The sequence below is a fragment of the Eretmochelys imbricata genome, chromosome 12, assembly GCF_965152235.1.
Source record: "Eretmochelys imbricata isolate rEreImb1 chromosome 12, rEreImb1.hap1, whole genome shotgun sequence".
Taxonomy (NCBI): domain Eukaryota; kingdom Metazoa; phylum Chordata; order Testudines; family Cheloniidae; genus Eretmochelys; species Eretmochelys imbricata.
Window position 1 is genome coordinate 2,615,950 of NC_135583.1, and position 19,052 is coordinate 2,635,001.

Below are 19,052 nucleotides of genomic sequence, written 5' to 3' on the forward strand. Positions count from 1 at the left end.
ATTGGAACAGCAGGTCAGTTCAATGCACTGAAGTGAAACAGTTTGATCTTGGGAATGTCCAAATGAAATATTTCCAAACTGATTTTTTCTAGCCTATTTTGGTTTTTTGTTTGTTTTTTTGGGGAAAGAACACCTGATATTTCAACTTTTCCTCCTGATTTGGGACAAACAACTGTTGGAAACTATTGGAATTTCCCACAAGGCAAAAATGCCAAATTTTGCTCAGCTCCGCTTTCAGCCATTGGACTTCGATATACCTCTTTCTGCTGGAGTAAAGCGCCCTCTGCTCTCAAAAGATCTTCCCCATGTAGGGCTTGTTGTGGCAATTGGGCTTGTAACTTTTTGCCTGCTTGGGAATTAACCACCAAAAGTAGGTCAAGTTGTTTTTAAATCAAAAATATTATAAACAGGTGCAAGAAAACCAGACAGAAAAACTGATTTAGTCTATGCAAAAAGGCTACTAATTAGGGCTGTCAAGTGATTAAAAAAATTAATTACGAGATTAATCACGCTGTTAAATAATTTAGAATACCATTTATTTAAATATTTTTGAACGTTGTCTACATTTTCAAATATATTGATTTCAATTACAACACAGAATACAAAGCGTACAGTGCTCGTTTTATATCATTGTTTTTTATTACAAATATTTGCACTGTAAAAAACAAAAGAAATAATATTTTTCAATTCAACTCATACAAGTCCTGTAGTGCAATCTCTTTATAATGAAAGTTGAGCTTACAAAATGTAGAATTATGTATGAAAAATAACTGCATTCAAAAATAAAACAATGTAAAACTTTAGAACCTACACGGCCACTCAGTCAATCACGTTTGGTTACAATTTGCAGGAGATAATGCTGCCCTCGTCTTGTTTACAGTGTCACCTGAAAGTGAGAACAGATGTTTGCATGGCACTGTTGCAGCCGGCATCGCAAAATATTTATGTGCCAGATGTGCTAAAGATTCATATATCCCTTTATGCTTCAACCACCATTCCACAGGACATGTGTCCATGCTGATGATGGGTTCTGTTCAATAATGATCCAAAGCAGAGCGGACCGACGCACATTCATTTTCATCATCTGAGTCGGATCCCACCAGCAGAAGGTTGATTTTCTTTTTTGGTGGTTTCGGTTCTGTAGTTTCCGCATTGGAGTGTTGTTCCTTTAAGATATCTGAAAGCATGCTCCACACCTCGTCCCTCTCAGATTTTGGAAGGCACTTCAGATTCTTAAACCTTGGGTCGAGTGATGTATCTATCCTTAGAAATCTCACATTGGTACCTTCTTTGTATTTTGTTGAATCTGCTGTGAAGGTGTTCTTAAAACGAACATGTCTTGGGTCATCATCCGGGACTGCTATAACATGAAACATATGGCAGAATGCAGGTAAAACAGAACAGGAGACACACAATTCTCCCCCAAGGACTTCAGTCACAAATTTAATTAACACATTTTTCTTTTAACCGAGCAACATCAGCATGGAACCATGTCCTCTAGAATGGTGGCTGAAGCATGAATGTGCACATGAACATTTAGCATATCTGGCATGTAAATACCTTGCAACGCCAGCTATAAAAGTGCCATGTGAATCAGTGTTCTCACTTTCAGGTAACATTGTAAATAAGAAGCAGGCAGGAGTATCTCTCGTAAATGTAAACAAACTTGTTTGTCTGAGCGATTGGCTGAACAAGAAGTAGGACTGAGTGGACTTGTAGGCTCCAAAGTTTTACAGTGTTTTATTTTTGAGTGCAGTTATGTAACAAAAAAAATCTACATTTGTAAGTTACACTCTCATGATAAAGAGATTGCACTACAGAACTTGTATGAGGTGAATTGAAAAATACTATTTTATCATTTTTATAGTGCAGATATTTGTAATAAAAATAATATAAAGTGAGCACTGTACACATTGTATTCTGTGTTGTAATAGAAATCAATATATTAAAAAATGTAGAAAAACATCCAAAATATTTAGTAAATTTCAATTGGTATTCTGTTGCTTAACAGTGTGATTAATCGTGATTTTTTTTTTTAATTGTGATTAATTTTTTTGAGTTAATCAAGTGAGTTAACTGCTATTAATCGACAGCCCTACTACTACTATCCTTCACGACAGTGTTGAAATCATGCTTGGAACAAACAGAAGATGTGAAACCAGAACTTAAAGAATCAAAATTGGTGCATCAGAAACTAGGCCTAACTAATGGGGCATGGGCTAGGCTACCCAGCATTCCCTCTCTGTCTGGGTCCTTAAAGAAAGAGACTCTGGAGGGAAAATAGTGAATAGTAAAACAGACAGAGGCTACTGGAGCAAGCTTCACCACCATAGCTGACCCCACCCATCATCTCCTGGGACCCTAGGCCTGTGTCAGCCTGATCCTGAGCGATGTCCTGCCTAGATGGGCCAGAGAGAGGGACCCAGATGACGTTGCCACCCTACTGGCTCCAGCTGAATCCCAGCCACACCTGGGGTGACACAGGATCAGACTACCAACAACAGCTGCAGCCCATTGCAGGTAACTGCTTCTCTTTTCCCCAGCAGGAGAGTTATTACCACCTTTGATACCTTCTAAGGGACTGTCAGACACTGGGCTTTGCCTTCTCTCTCCAGCTAAAGGGAAAGGGAACAAGGGATGTTGTTACAACAGAACCCTTATTTAATGCTTTTCAAAGACTTCAATTGCTTTTCCTTCTTTTCTGTATTGTTAAAAAAAAGGTTCAAGGGATTTTTAATGGTGTGTTTGCCATGGCACGAAGCAGGCTCAGGTCTCTGTATGCCAACCCCAACCCTTGTTTAACACAGTTTAATGTTGGACAGTGAAAGACTTTAACAACTTTAACTCTTTTAATCTGTGAGATTAATTCACCAGTCCCTATAAAACATGATCACGTAACCCTTCACTGTCTTTTGGAGAACTAAATAGACTGAGTTTCTCAAATCACTCACTATAAGGCAGACCTCAAATTGTTTGTCTAGCTCTTTTCTGTCCTTTCCAGTTTGTGAACAGCCTGAATTCCGCCACGCCTAAACCTAGCCCTGTATCTGCAGCTTCTGCAGCCTGCAAGGAAGCATGAGTGACACAGCTTAGCAGGGCAAGTGCATGAATGACCTGCCAGAATAACTCTTGGGAGGAGTCGCCTGATCTCCTATAGTTGAAACTGCAAACACTTCACATAAGCAGATCTGCGAGTGCACCCCACCTGGACCTGTATGGGCACCCCCCACTATTCCACTGCAGAGCTCCCCGCACAGATAGACCAATGCATCCCTGCCCTGCCCCCCCTGCTATTCCACTGCAGAGCTCCCCACACAGACAGATCAGTGCACCCTCACCCTGACCTGCACCCGCTTCTATTCCACCCCACACCCCTCTGATCCCAGCCAGGGACTGTCCTGCTGCACGCAGGCAGCTCCTTCTATCTGGGCCAGCAGGGCCTGACTGGCTGTTGCTAGCCCCTCTAAGCCTTGGAGGGCCAGCTCCTTGTGGTCTCCAAAATGGCTGTTCCAGAGAATCCTCTCTAGCCAAGCTTGGTAGCAAAGGCAGATTTTGATTTACTGAGGCCCTGGGCACAAAGAACATTTGGCCCCCCCACACCAAGGGGCATGACCCCCTCCTTTTAACATGGGTGTAGGCCTAGACGCGTGGCATTGTCAGGGGCTGCGCTTTGCGGTGGGGAAGCTGCAGTGCTCAGGGTGTGAATTTTTAACACCCCTGGGCACCATAGCTACGTTGATCTAAATTTTAGCACGGCCCAGGCCTCAGGGTATATGTCTAATTGCAGCCAAAGGTGGGACTGCAGCACGTGTGTGTGTACCTGAGCTAGCTAGCACAAACAACAATCGCAACATGAGCTGTGCAAACCCTCTTGGCGCCCTGGTATGAACTTGAGCAACTAGCCTGTGCTGCCACAGCTTACTGCTAGCGTTACTCAAACTGGATAGATCAGAGCTAGCTTGGGTATGTCTACACGGGCTGCAGTCACACCTCTGACTGTAGTGTAGACACAACTTAAGGTGGGGCAGGGGAGGCTTGCATTTATCAGCAGCAGCTCTCACTAACCCAGCATGAACATTTCCAAACTCCTTCTCCCATCACCTGGCCACTACGGTCTGTACAAGCATCTGTCTACCAACATAGCTTAATGCCCTCTTACCTTGCCTACTGTAAATACAGCCTCCCTAGTTCCCAGTTCAGGGCTTATACCAACTGGTGCTTCCCTTCTGATCACTGGGAAGAGAGAAGCCCATGAACATCAGTGCTCCCTTCTGGCCCCTACCCTAGCTCTTCATTCAGTTGAGAATCCAGTCTGGAATTATCCTCCATGATCTCACTGTAGCCAGACTTGCGGATATTCTCCATTCAGTCCCCAGTCCTGGTTCTTCTGGTCTCCATAGCCTTGTTCTCTGCAGCTCCTACTTGGTGGACCATGCCTCCCTGAAACTCTGGGCTTTATAAATTCCGTCTAATTTCTGCAAAGCTTTTCTCTGCCTGAGCTCTTAGATGGAAATTTTCCAAAAGGCCCCAAGGCCAGTGAGGCATCTAACTCCTACTGAAGATTCAGTGTGAATTGCCACCTAACTGCCATTTGTGCCTTTGAAAGTCTCCCCTTTGACAGTAAAATTCCCTAACTACATTTGCAGCAACTCCACAGAGTTTTGAGAAGCCAGATGTTATACAACCTTGTTTTATCATCCAGCCTGCTCTTACCTACCAGCCTGCTGCAGGGCTACTCAGACCTCTTTAGCCCTCTTCTTGCTAGGACTCTCCAGGGTTAACAACATTTAGAACTAAGCAGATGGGAATGTAAGCAACAGGGGGCTTGGTGCATGTGCTATACACAAATGTACTTTCAAATTCATTTGGGGAATGGACTAGATTTCATATAAACATTGTCTTTAACCACCCACTAACAATCCCTAAAAGCAATTCCTGGATGAGAACATGAGCCAAGCCCACCAGAGCTTTGTGCTTGTGTGAACAGATGCAGTTGACTGTCAGCATTCCAAACAGCAGTGCTTTCTAGCACTGATAGTGTTGAACATCCATTCCAACACATTTCATATGATTAGAAAGGTCTTCTTTCTTCTGCATGGTGCCCCAGACACAGAACTCCAGGCTGCTCAGTGTCCTTCTGGAGAGAGGAGAAATTTCTCCGCAGGTAGTCACAGGACAGCTCAGAACCTTGTCTCCAGGACAAACAGTTAAATGGTACAAAGGAAACAGCCAGTGAGCACGCATGTTAATCCATTATTATTTATTAGCTGTACAGCAGTATATTCTCCTTCCCAGCTTTCAAACCCCATTACATATTTTATAACATTTTTTTTCCTCATGTTGGCTTTCTAAAATAATGAAAAATATCACACAGTACAGCTAAGTACAAAAATGCATCAACCTAGAGTCTGATAGCTAAACTGATAGCTCTCTTAAAAGCGATACATAGAAGAAAAATTTGTTTGAAATCAGCAAGACTGAGGCTCTATAAAAAGCTTACATATTTTAACGTGACAGTTCATATACAGGCATCATTTGTATTTCACATTATTCCTTTGTTGTCTTTTTATTAGAGATCCAAAATTTTATAATTACTGACCTAGTAAAATTTCCTGGCCCAGGTTTCCAGGGCTGCAGTGATCCACCTGTAAATCACCACTTCTGTCTTAACATAGGATTCATAAACACAAAATACAACTACAAAGTAGAGCAAAGAAAATGTAGTTGTGAAGTTATAACTGAAAAGGTTAATTATACAGGTTTTAAATGCCAGTTCCATGTGCTTTGAAACCAGATTTCACGGGTGGGCTTCCGTTGTTTTGCAACAATAGTCTCTCTCTTCTACGTGATTGGTTATCAACAGCTTTTCCAACATTTACACTCTACCAATTCTCGTCACTTAATTTGCAAGTAATTAAAACACTGGGGTTTTTCTTAATCTGCATTTTTTCATCTCTCTTAATTAATGGAAAAAGATTAAAATGTAAAAAAAAAAAAAAGTTATTTACAAGCTTGACCATTACAGAAATGCTTTGCCCAGAGCAAAGCATAATGAGGACAGAAACCAGTTGGATCATGCCAAAACTACCGTGTGTGGCTGATTCGGAGAACCGGAGCTAGTCAGTGGGGCAAAGCAAAACCAAAAGCATTTTAAAAGTTTAGAACACTCCCCAGTCTGCATTTACAGTTAAAAACACTACTGGGAGAAGAAGGCTGGAGGACTTCGGGAACTCGAAGGGCAAGTCCAGAGTGGTGTACCACATACTCTAGTTAGGGCTTCCATTTTTCCACTTTTGTGTATTAAAACTTGTTACATGTAAACACTGTCCTTGGACCATCATTACAATGCAGTTCAGAGCAAAATGAATCGAGCATCTCACGGGAAACCCTCAAGGACTCCAACATATATCCTAATGCTCCATGATCCTGTAACGCTAACATAAAACAGCAAGTTCTAGTTAAATCACATTCTAACATCATTTTGAAGTTTTATTTCCCAGTATGTTTGGTAAAATGGTCTAAAATGATGCATTTCCCAAAGCCAAGAAAAAAGGTAAAAGGAAAAATAGATTTGAGCCGTTTAAACACAGCCCAGGCCAGTTCAGTCAGCAAGCTTGGCCTTTTCCTCCATCACCGGTCCATCATGCTCAGAATCATCTCAGGTGTGAGATCTCCATTGGGAGCTTCCACTACTGCAGGCTGAGCTTCCTCTTCTTCCCCTACTGTTTCTGCATCGGGTTCTTTCTTTACTTCCACTATAATGTTTTCAATTGCACCAGTGTTCTGATCTTCAACCTGAATGATTGCTGCAGCTAGCAAGGAAAAAAGAAAGATCAGAATACAGATTTCACAGGTGGGGGGGTACGTTAAAACAGATAATCTCCAAAAGTGTTTTATATAGTTTCTTTCCATGCCAGACAGTTTATTACTGAAACTGAACATAGAATATTAACCATCTTTTCACAAATACAATCCTAGTTTATCCAGGATAATCAGGGCCACAACATCTTAGCAGCATTTACTGCTGCCACAATCCACTGCTGAGCACTTCTTATTGTTGCAATATCATTTGAATTAGTACCCCAATTTTTTTAGTAGAGTCGAGCTCAGCCCTGGGTTTCAACAGTGCTCACTGGGCCGGAGGTTTACTGCTGGGGTGAACTGTAACTGTTTACAGCAGCAGTAAGAGGCTCAAGGCCCTGCATGAGAAGGGGCATTCAGCACATACCCCATAAATGGAAATTCACAAGGGCAATTCTCCAGGAACACAGGAGCCCAGCCTCTCCATGCCTGACCTCAAGAGGCACATGCTCCTCAGAATGAGGGGGCAAAAAATATGAGACCTATCTCCCAATCATCCCCAAGTATCACAAGTTCCCTACACAGCTTCCCTGCAGCAGCCTCTACATGCAGTTGTGTTGACAACACAAGTATCTGCAGTACGCTGAAAATTATGGGGCAACTTAAAATACATTGTTTCATAGCAGAGTAACTAACAATACCATACTGATTATATGGGTGTACGTTGACTAAACTCCTCCATTTGCTAACTGGTGTGATGCTGCAGTTGAATTCAGGATCGGAGTGCAGTGTAAATATTTAGACAGACAGGATTCAGTGCCTTGTAGCACAGAACTTGGGGCCTTGAATACACAGGAGGACAGTGGGAGGCAGCTACTCCTTGAAGAGGGGAACAGACTCACCCTTCAAGTGTGATTTATATGAATATTTTTCTTGGATTCTGTACAACCCTCTACTGGTCTTTAGTCTTACAGTGTAACCCCTCTGGGCAAGGACCATGTCTACCTATTTTTATATAGCACCTAATACCTAGCTCATTGTACTACCACAATGAACAATGTTCTGAAAGCAAACGCTAGTTTTTAACGTCTGATCTGGGCTGCTTTAAAAACCTGATTATTATTGTTACAAATTTTTAGCGTGTCCTTCGCTAGAGCACCTGGAAGCAATTTACACAGACTGGAAGCATGTTGTTAACCTACAAAGAAAAGATAACTCTCCTCCCCTCCTTTCACAGAACTGCCTCCATAACTCTGAACTCCATAACTCTGTCAGGAAATGCCTGCCTGCACCAAAAGGAGTCTTGCGTTGAGTCCTGCAGGCAGGATCTCAACCACGCTAAGGTGCCTCAGTAAAATGATACAGAGACAGTGAACATATTTTTAAAAGTACTGAGCTCCACGGTAAGTGCTTTCCCTTCACCCTCCCCTGGTTCTTGTCACACAGACAAAAAGCAGAAGACCAGAAGTCTAAAGTGCAGGCAATGCGATGTTTATTGGGGTTAATCAAGTAAGCATATCCATAGTTCTGTATGCTACAGAGCCTTCCCAGTATCCCTGTTCCCCCTCCTCTTTCTCAGCAGGCATAATTATACCTGTAGTGTACATTGTTGGTCCCACCCCATATCAATTTATTCTCATGTTCCATTTTGGAGGCTCTTGGGTAAGGGGGCTTCATTACAACCTCTTTTGTATCCCCTGGGTAGGGCCCTACCAAATTTATGGCCATGAAAAATGCATCACGGACTGTGAAATCTGGTCTCCCCCATGAAATCTAGTCTTTTGGGGCTTTTACCCAACACTATACAGATTTCATGGGGGGGGGGGGAAAGAGACCAGCGTTTCTCAAATTGGGGGCCAAAAGGGAGTTGCAGTGGGGTCACTAGGTTATTTTAGGGGGTTACAGTATTGCCACCCTTACTTCTGTGCTGCCTTCAGAGCTTGGTAGCTGGAGAGTGGCGGCTGCTGACTGAGGGCCCAGCTCAATACCAGATCAGGCCATCCTTATTTCTGTGCTGCTGCTGGCAGCAGTTCTGCCTTCACAGCTGAGCTCCCGGCCAGGAGCCGCTGCTCTCCAGCTGCCCAGTTCTGAAGGCAGCGCAGTCACCAACAGCAACACAAAAGTAAAGGTAGCAGGACCGCAACCACCCCTATAAAAATCTTGTGATCTCTGCCCCCAAAACTCCTTTTTGGGCCAGGACCCCTACAATTACAACACCGTGAAATTTCAGATTTAAAATAGATGAAATCATGAAATTCATTATTTTTAAAATCCCACGACCATGAAATTGACCAAAATGGACCACAAATTTGGTAGGGCCCTACCCATGGGAGGGGTAAGGAGTGATGTTGTGCTTTGGTCAGAGACAGGTATTTCTTTGGCTTTTAGTGTTTCTTATACTTTCCCCTCCATCCCCCTCGCCCCTCACGACAGATTGCTTGACCTTATCTTGGGAGAGGAGTTGAGGCAGGACTGTCCTTCAAGCTTATGCTCATGTATTAAACTCCCATTCTACCCAGCTGCACTTTTAGCTCTCTCTCGTCTCTTTTCACCCCATCTGCTTGTGGGCAGATGTAACAGTGTCTTTGCTCACACATATTAGTAAGAATATAGAAATTCCAGAAGTCAATGGGGCAAAGACCCAAAATTCTATCTCAGCCAAACATACAGGCCTGAAAACCACATTATCTTCACTCTCACTCCTAACACTCCGTTCAAGTGGAATGAAAACCCTTAGGAAGGTGCACAGAGACCCACATGAGGAATGATCAAACTGGATGCTACTCTGAAGGTCAGGCAGTGACTTACGCTGGGGCTGTTTTGGTTGGCTGGCTTTGCCTGGCGGCCTTCCTCTTCGTTTCTTAGCAGGAGGTGGTGTGGGAGCCACAGGCTCCACTTCCGGTTCAGCCTCAATTTCTACTGCTGTCTCATCCTCATCTTCATTGTCATCCAGATCTGGTTCAGCATTTTCCTCTTTAAAAAACAGAAAGCAAACAGGATAAATCATCGGTTTATGCAGGGACAAAACATCAACCCTGGCTTCCTACAAGGAGTAAGAACCAACCCTTCATCATTCTGAGGTGTAATCAGCTTCCCACCTCTACTCAAGTGAAGGTAGCGAAGACAAGTGAACCTGCGACAAGGAATTCATTAGAGGGATTTTCAATACTGGGTTATTCATCTTAGAAGGCTGGAAATTGAATCTTCCGGAAGAGGAAAAAGAAAACCCGGCCCCATATCCAGTACCAGTGATTACCGGTTTCAGTGTGAAACATTTTAGAACTTGAGGGGAAGAGCAGGACCTCTGGGAACAATTCAGTTGCCAAGAGATGGCACCAGAATCCTCACTACTGTTACCCTGCTTCATTAGCATAGAGGGGGCTGGGAGAGACAGGAAGTCTCAGCTAGCCATCTCTGGCTGAGGAAGGATTATCCAACACAGTATATTCGCAGGGGTTTTGTCTGATTTTAAGTGACTCATGATGGAGACGCCGCCTCTTCTCTTAGAGGAGACTACTCCAGCCTGACAAATCTCACTATTAGGAAATGATTTTCCACACTTTTCTTGGAATAATTAATCTAATGGCTCTGAATTCTATCCCACTGAAGCATCCTAAACAATTCTACCTCCTCCTGAAGTTCCTCCCTTCTGATGCTTGCATTAGATAATATGGTCAATACCCTTTTAACCCCTGAAACTCCTATGCTCAGCCCATCCTGGTGTGCAGAGTTGAAGGGAACAAACTTCAGGAAAAGATGTGGTGAGAGTGAAGTTGTGTGGAGGGCAAAGTGGCTGCGACCAACCTCTGTGTAAATGCCTCCCCTCTACAGAGGAATATACAGAGCCCGTTGCATGTGTGGAAAAAGGGGTGTGGCCCGAGGAGAAGCCACACTATGCAGTAAGCGTCCATTAAATCAACTGTGGGAAAAACACATTAAGAGCTGGAGCAAGTTAATGCCTGCAGAAGCACCCCTCCCCCAATCAGAAGGGTCCACAGAACAGCCCCAAACCAGCATAAATACTAGCCTGGCTGTGCTACGATGGCTACTGTTGGGTGAAGAATTCCTCCACAAGGCTGCCCAGGAGTCTTCTGGGCTCCACACTGCCACCGGTTCCACAGAGCGGGGGTGGTGGGACCACTGCACAGATACCATGATGATTTTGCTCCCTTCTGTGACGTTTTGAATGGGAAGGGAAAACATAAACCTCAATCCATTGTATCTGGCTTTGTCTGCACTTCCTCTGCGTTGGCGTGCTGCTTAGTGCTCACGGCACCCAGTGCCACGTAACACCACAGAGCGCACGCATGTTCTAACTACAGCCCTTACAGAATTCTAACGAGAGGCGCTATCGTTACCCTGGTTATGCTATGGACGTCCGCAGCCCCAGGTGCGCTGGCTTTATTGCCAGCGTATCACGTTGCAAACCCATGTTTTGCTGGGCTGTTCATTCTCACCACATTCCCACTGTCCAAACATTTCCCTCCCATTGAGTGTGTGTGTGCTGTGGTATTTTACCCCAGGGCTATTAGATCCCAACTAATACCACCGGGGAGGGGGAGAGAGACACTAGAACAATTCAACACATTTGATATTTTCTCCCTTTATCCACCTGATTTCATCGCAGCTTTCCTCACGGTAATTACATGTTACCAGTGGCACAAACATGTATAGCACTTAAGATCATTTTTTTGGCTGTAGGTTTAAGAACTATAGTCTTCATGCAGCACAAATTTAATTTTGGGTGACGTAACTTCTCTGTGCAGACTGGGCTAGGAACTCCTACCCACGTGCTGTACATTTCACATTAGCGTATTATCTTTTTGCATTTTGATTCCTTGGAAAGTCCACATAGACTTTGCATTCCATTTGTCAGGAAGTCTTTTCAGTCCCTCGTGAAGCCTCTAAAAGATATTCAGTGCAGAATAAGTCTTGGTTCAGCCACCACTCTTCTAGCAGAGATTTTTGGCCAGCCTACCCCACACAGCTCCTTCCAAACCTGGAGAGTGTGCACTGCTGGACAAAATATAATTCTTTATACAGCTGATAGTTTCTATCACAAGACTTCTCTTGCTGTAGTCTCTTCTCTTTGCCTCTAAGACATAGCTTATCTTTTAAGGACTTGTGTTATTATGAGACTTTGCAATTGAGGTTTGCACAGTAAGCACTATTTTGACCCCACTTTTCTAACTTCCTGCAAAAGCCTTTTCCCTCGTTGTTTTTGCTAATACAGACTAACACTGCTACCATTCTAAAACCTTTTTTCACCAGACATTTCTCATGCATGTTCTCTTGTCAGGAAGATGACTTTTTCCCTTGGACATTAACTGCATAAGCCCTTTTAAGGGTTTGACAAGGAGAGTCTTTGCTTTGGAAAATCATCTTTCAAATGCTTTGTCTAGAAACACCAGCTGTGTTTTCTTCAGTTGAGGACCAGGACCTCAATATTTTTCCATTTAAAAGTGGAAAAATTCAGAGTGCAGGCAAACAGTTTTTGAGTTATCTACTATAAAACATTCCATTAGGTCCTGGAAGTGACTATTCGTTAGTCATGATTGCTTTAGATGTCCTTTAGACATGATTGCTAATCTCCATTCTCAGCCAGTAGGTGTTGGCTGCCAGCGATCCTATCAAGTCCTTGCTCCTGGTTGTCAGTGTGCATGTGAACACACAAGAATGCTGTCCTCTAGGAGAGACTCAGGTGGTAGTGGACTCTACCATCAACCCCTTGCAGCTCTACTCTTCAGTTCACCTGAACAACTAGGAAAAACAGTCCTGGGCTGTAAGTAGTTCCCTCACCTCTCCCTGACTTGCAGCTGGGCTTCTGCTTCAGAAAATTTTTCCCCCACAGGAGTTCAATGAACTTCTGTGACTCCATGGCAAATTTGTCAATCAGTTGAGCAAAATCAGGGTCGTCTGGGACTTTGAATGAAGCGTGCATGTGTGTGTGTATATATATATATATATATATATTATAAAATTGTATAATAGCAGTCCAATCCCAGAACCCAGAACAAACACAAAGGGTGCCAATTTATTTAATAGGTGGAAGCTACAGGCCCTGGGTAGCTTAGGAAGCAGAAAGTAGGCAGGCAGGACAACTGGACACCTTGAGAGTAGGAGTGAAAGAGACGAGCCTCTTTTCAATTAGTCATGACCTGGAAGAAGACAGGGATGACAACTCATGACCTACTTCCCCAACAGGTGCAATCCTCTCTGCACTAGTGTGCATGTCACCCCAGCTTAATCTGTTTGCTTGCCAGCTAGTTCTCAACTTTCCAGGTGCTAGAACCAGCCTGTAGAGTTTGTAAGCTCTCAGTTGGTCAGAATCAAGGAATTTATGAATGCAAAAAATGCTCTCCTGGTAAAAAGATACAGCCACATTCTAAAAGAAACAAAGTCAATTAATTCCCAAGCAAGAAGTGAGTGGCTGGGGCATTGGTCTGGTATTCGGAAGACCTGCATTCTATTTCTGGCTCTGCCACTGATCTTCGGAGTGACCTTGGACAAGTTATTTACCCTCTCTTGGCTGTTTTTCCTCATCTGTACTGTGCCTAGCATCATGAGGCCCTAATGCCTCCAGCTGCTACAGCAATACAAATAAATACAATAAAACTAAATAACGTTTAGATATTTCAACTGATTCAGAACACTGGAAGGTGCTACTTATTTCAAAACAACTACACTTAAAAAGCCAGAGAATTCTGAACTCAGGTTCTATGAAACCTCAACTCTGACTCAAATCCCATCCACTGTCCACAGGAAACCACCTTCCTTCCAGTTACTGTACGTCATCTCCAATAGCTACAAGTCCTCACCTCATTTACTGTAAAGAGAAATTGAGAGCCACCGTCTACAAGCACAGACTCTCCTCCAGATCAGCTGCTCATCCACATGGTGCACAGCAACGTCACTTCTTACCCTTATACAATACAGAACATCCACCCCCCCTAAAATTCCACCAGAAGCCAGAGAAGAAACCCACTTACTACATACTTTAGCTAGAAGCCTCCTTATCTACCTCATTCACCCCCATCCAGCAATAAAACTCTATCCTTCAAAAACAAGCCTGAGCTGCATCTTTGCCCTATCCACTACACAAACTGGCCCCAGATACCAGTCTCACAGCAGCTGGAGTATACTGAGACATATGTAGCACACAGGCCATTTACAGTTGTAGTCAGTGATGGTGAAAGTTCATACTTGTGTGTGTACTCTCACACAATATAGCATTCCAGGGGGAATGAAATGCACGTGCAATAACTATGTTGTCGACTTCCAGTGAAGACAATCTTGACTCATAAGGTACCAATAGGAAAGAGATGGTTTACTAGAAGCTCATAAGAAAGGCTAGGTACATTTAACCAGTTCATTACACAGTGCTCTTACCACTATCAGAGGAATCTTCTTTTTTAGAACGCATCTTTCTCTTTCTCCCACGTTTTCCCTTCTTAGGCTCCCCTCCATTCTCTCCTTCTACACCATCTGGGCCAGAACAGTTATCTGCATGTCTAGCCATGGTGTTCTAATCAGGGAAAGGAAAACAAACACTGAAATAAAAACCAGGTAGCAGGCCTGTATTTACAAATCAAGTTGTACTTCGGATAGCTTATTCCTTACAAAAAATAAATAAAAAATCCCCACTTATGTAGACTCCAGAGAAACCAGTGATTGTGTTAATGTATGTTTATTTTGAGTTTTGTCATCAACTGTCTTTTCAGTTTCTTTTCAGTTTCAGTGGTTACTGCTGCAAAGAATACACTAAAACTAAGTGTAACCTGCGTCCAGCTCCCCTTCTCAAACACATGCTTACAGCATATTGTTCTTTGGAACAGCCTCCCACCCTTTCAGAGATCAGTTCAAATCATGGTCTGCTCACTTACCCTGCGAGTGAATGTTTTCCCACACTTTGAACAGACAAAGGCAGCAGGGACAAAGTTGGGGTCATGGTAACGTTTGAAGTGCATATCGAGGAGCTGTTTCTGACGGAAGGTTTTATCACAATGGCTACAGGCATAAGGCTTTTCTCCAGTATGGGTACGTTTGTGCATGATCATGTGCCGCTCCTGTCATTGAGAGAAACACACTCAGAAGCGTAAGCAAAACAGAGCGGTAATGAACATGAACTCAGACACATGAATGTAAAAGGTTAGCAGCTGTCATTACTGCGGGGAAGAGTTCTAATATTTCACTCTGAGACCAGCATCTGGGAGGGAAGAAGATGCTCCTTCAGGTGAGCTGGGACATCTCCATTCATGCTACATGCAGTTGCCAGGATCCTAACTGCAGTCTCTTTTCCCTATGCCAGCCAATACTCCAGTGCTGTGACAAACATATTCCATTCTTTGTCTTCTTTAGAAGATAACTTCTGTAAAGAGACCCTTAGCTGGAAGGCTAAGGCCAGTGTGAAAGGGCACTACACTTTCCTATATCAGTCCTTAACATAAACTAAAAGAGAAGGCATCAAATTTGATCAGCTACCAAGATTAGTAGTTTCTTCTTTAATGTTTGATTTCTAGCCCACGTTTGCTATGCCTGGATGACAATGCTGTTCTGGATATTCACAAGGGCTGTGTGAACAGCCAACCTCTCTGGAATCACCAGTAGGCTTACCTGTCTGCATGCATAATCACACTGGTCACACTTGAAGCGCTTCTCATTCTTGTGAGATTTCTGATGCTGGATGAGAGCATATCGCTCGTGGAACACAGCATCACAGTAACGGCACTTCTTGCCCTGCTCAATGTAGGAATGCTGCTTTCGCAAATGAACACCTAATAGCACAAGAAAAAGTCTTTAACCCTTGTTCTCCTTTATTACAGCTGGAGAAGATATTCTCTTAATACCTATCCTCTTGGGTGCTTTCATTATTTAATCTGGTTGGAAGCCAAAAGCCTGGGCCCTATTAATACTTTGAAATTACATTAACAGCACCATGTATGATTAGCAAGTTCTTCCTCAAATGTCTTTTCCTGTTCACCAAAAATGTTTGTTTCCATTGCCAAACTAAATGCACATACACTAATTTTCTGGGAAAGCCCCCAAGAACTAACAGCTCATTAAAATTTCTGATTTATTAAACCACAAAACTATGTCCCATGAAGAGAAGGAGTTAAAATGCAAGGCAGGCAGATTCTTTTGTGTGTGGCAAAATGAGCAAGGTAAAACAGTGAGAGAGTATCAGGCCAGAGCTTGGCGTTAGTAGTTCCTTTGCTTTGTGGGTTTCAAATGGATCCTTCCATTTAATTTGGAAGAGAGAGAAAGAGGTTAAAAAACCCCATGCAATTGTGAAGAGTGAGAAGAACAGATCATTCAATCAAAGTGGGAGTGCCAAGAACCCAGCCATGTTGTGCCACACTTCACCACCGAACTATTACCAAGTCCCTACCTTGTGACAATAGCAGTTTATAAAACAAACCTTGAAAGACTTAATCATAGCAAAGGGAACTGCACTGCTACAATCCAGCAAGACTCTTATCCCTGTCAGAACCCCCCACAGTGTACAATGACTATCTCAAGTGATTTAATGTGCTGGATTTCTTTTCTATGAACAGCAGAAGGACTGCTGCCCAGAAGACAGTCATTTTATTGCTCCAAGTTTAGTTTAGAATAGCCTATTTTCGCCTTGAGACTCACTGAGCCAGTCTGACACCCTTAGATGGGCAGTGACAGCGAATTCTGTAGAGCCAGCAAGCGCTTTAATTTGGGCTCAGTAAGTGCATGTCGATGGGCACCACACTGGTGGCCTGCTTTGTGCTCTTGGTAAGCATGATGCCGCGCTGGAATAGTATTAGAAGCAGCCAATAGTTTTCACAGTAAGGGGTGGCTATTATAAAAATCAACAAATTACCATCCAACACCACTCAGCCAGTAAGTGTCATATTTTGCACCACTCACAAGAATCTACAGCCTATGCAATTCAGTCTATATTAATCCCTGTGCCTTGTGAAAACTCCCCTGTCAACTCTCGTCTGTTCAAAGAGCTTTTTCACCACCAGGTTAACCGATACTTACCTAAGTCACTCTTCCTTGCTATGACAGTGTCGCAGTGGGGGCAGTGAAATTTGGCCACATTCTCTGTGTGCTTCTGTAAAATGTGCATTTTCATGGTGCCACTCTGGGTGAAGCGAGCATGACAGATGTAACACTCATAAGGCTTCTCTCCTTTGATAGGGGAAGGAAAGAGTATTTGGTGCATGAAGTTAGTTTTATTAATCAGTCTTGTCTAATTAAAAACATACCTGAATTGGAAAGAACAGTCCAAATGTGGATTTGGTGGCACAATAATTTAGTGCTCTGGTGATCTATCCCTTTCAGAGGCTAGAGAAGTTTAGGGAAGTCTCATTCCCCCTGCTACGTGTCTGCCCACATCACAAAGCCACTGTGCAGCTCATCACCTTAGTTCCAAAACAGACCTGCCTTGCTGAGGAGTTAGGTACAGCAAGCGTTTTGTGAAGGGCTCATGTGCAACATAGCATTGGCCTGCTAAACCCAGGGTTGTGAGTTCAATCCTTGAGGGGGCCATTTAGGGATCTGGGGCAAAAATTGGGGGTTGGTCCTGCTTTGAGAAGGGGGTTGGAGTAGATGACCTCCTGAGGTCCCTTCCAACCCTGATATTCTATGTAAGGATCTGGCATGCACTAAGATTTTTGCTTTCACAAGTGCCAGCAAGATTAGTATTGCACTAGTGTTTGTTGTCAATTATCCGTGGGATTTCCACAAACTCACTTAGTGAAATGCTCCTGTACCAAACATTGAATAAGTGTGACCCTGAATGTCTGCGAGAAGACTGAAAGTGGGGTAAATACTGATGTTCAGAGATTTATATTACCTTTCTATTTTATGGTATACCTGTATTCTAGAGCTCTCATTCTGCTAAACAGATTTTTAGTTTTCTGTGACAAAATTGAAGACAGGCTTTCTCAAGCAAACTCCCATTTCTCAATTCAGTAACAACTTTCAATGTATGGATTTAGATGCTAAACCCGGGTGCATGCTCTCACAGACTTTACACCTTTTCTATGAAAACATGAAGCAATCTTTCATTTTGCCAGGTTCATGGTGACAGGTGCATTGAGAGCTCTAGCATACGTTAGCATTCCTGAGCCTCTATGCCCAGTGCTGAAACTCCAATAGCACGTTCACCAAGCATGGAATCAATACCAGAGTGGGTTCTCATGTGCCTCTTCAGTTTGTAAGTATCCCTGCTGGCATAACTGCACAAGCTGCACTGGAATGGGCGCTCTCCAGTATGAGAGCGAATGTGGCGTTTCAACTTGCTGACCTGAAATACAAGAATATGATTGGTGTTAGCACAGATGAATAAGACAGTCTTTCAAAATCCAAGCCAAGAAATTCAGTGATAAGTTTCGGGTTTTTTAAACTGAAGTATTCTGCTGGGTTTTTGACTTCTTGTATTACCCAAAATGTTCAGCCCATGTCATGAATCAGTACAGATGTGAAATGGAATAGCCTCAGCTAACGTGTATGGGGGTGTTACATGGTTACTGACCCACAACAAATCCGGCACAAGCTAGCTCAGGAGAATGATGTGCATAGTGATTATCTGGTTTCAGAGTAGCAGCCATGTTAGTCTGTTTTCGCAAAAGGAAAAGGAGGACTTGTGGCACCTTAGAGACTAACCAATTTATTTGAGCAACTACAATGAGACTGAAATGCACACTTCTAATAGAATAGATGTAATAGAATATCAGGGTTGGAAGGGACCTCAAGAGGTCATCTAGTCCAACCCCCTGCTCAAAGCAGCACCAAACCCCAATTTTTGGCCCAGATTCCTAAATGGCCCCCTCAAGTATTGAATTCACAACCCTGGGTTTAGCGGGCCAATGCTCAAACCGCTGAGCTATCCCTCCCCCCTATTCTATTCTATTTCTTCCAGTACCATCTCAACCTATTACTGCACATGTCCCACTCCCGTCAACCATGCTTATGCTCAAATAAATTTATTAGTCTCTAAGATGCCAAAAGTACTCCTTTTCTTTTAGTGATTATCTGGTTATTTCTCCTCAACTACAATATGTAAATCACTGTACTGCATTCATTGCAGCCCTCAGAACTTCATATCCATAAAGAGCTCAGATTAAAAGTTCACAGTACCTGCACAGCAAAAGAACCTAGACAGTGCTGTTGGTTGGGTTAAATCTTGCTGTTACGAATCAGGCATAACCGCCATCTTTCATTCAGGATGAATGTAAAGAAGTGACTGAAATAATAGCAGTCTCCAAACCCAA

The 19,052-nt window shown here is 43.2% G+C and overlaps 1 protein-coding gene across 3 annotated transcripts in view; it reads right to left on the reverse strand.

The window, feature by feature from the left end:
* Positions 1–5,243: 5,243 nt before the first annotated feature.
* CTCF (CCCTC-binding factor) overlaps positions 5,244–19,052 on the reverse strand; it is a 58,703-nt gene continuing 44,894 nt past the window's right edge. For all 3 annotated transcript variants that reach the window (XM_077831004.1, XM_077831006.1, XM_077831005.1), the window contains exons 5-11: positions 17,965–18,085; positions 16,816–16,965; positions 15,415–15,575; positions 14,685–14,867; positions 14,191–14,326; positions 9,610–9,774; positions 5,244–6,812 (exon numbers count right to left, since the gene is read on the reverse strand). In XM_077831004.1, the coding sequence (XP_077687130.1) occupies positions 6,631–6,812; positions 9,610–9,774; positions 14,191–14,326; positions 14,685–14,867; positions 15,415–15,575; positions 16,816–16,965; positions 17,965–18,085 (1,098 nt within the window). In that variant the 3' untranslated portion in view covers positions 5,244–6,630. The remainder of the gene's footprint in view (positions 6,813–9,609; positions 9,775–14,190; positions 14,327–14,684; positions 14,868–15,414; positions 15,576–16,815; positions 16,966–17,964; positions 18,086–19,052) is intronic.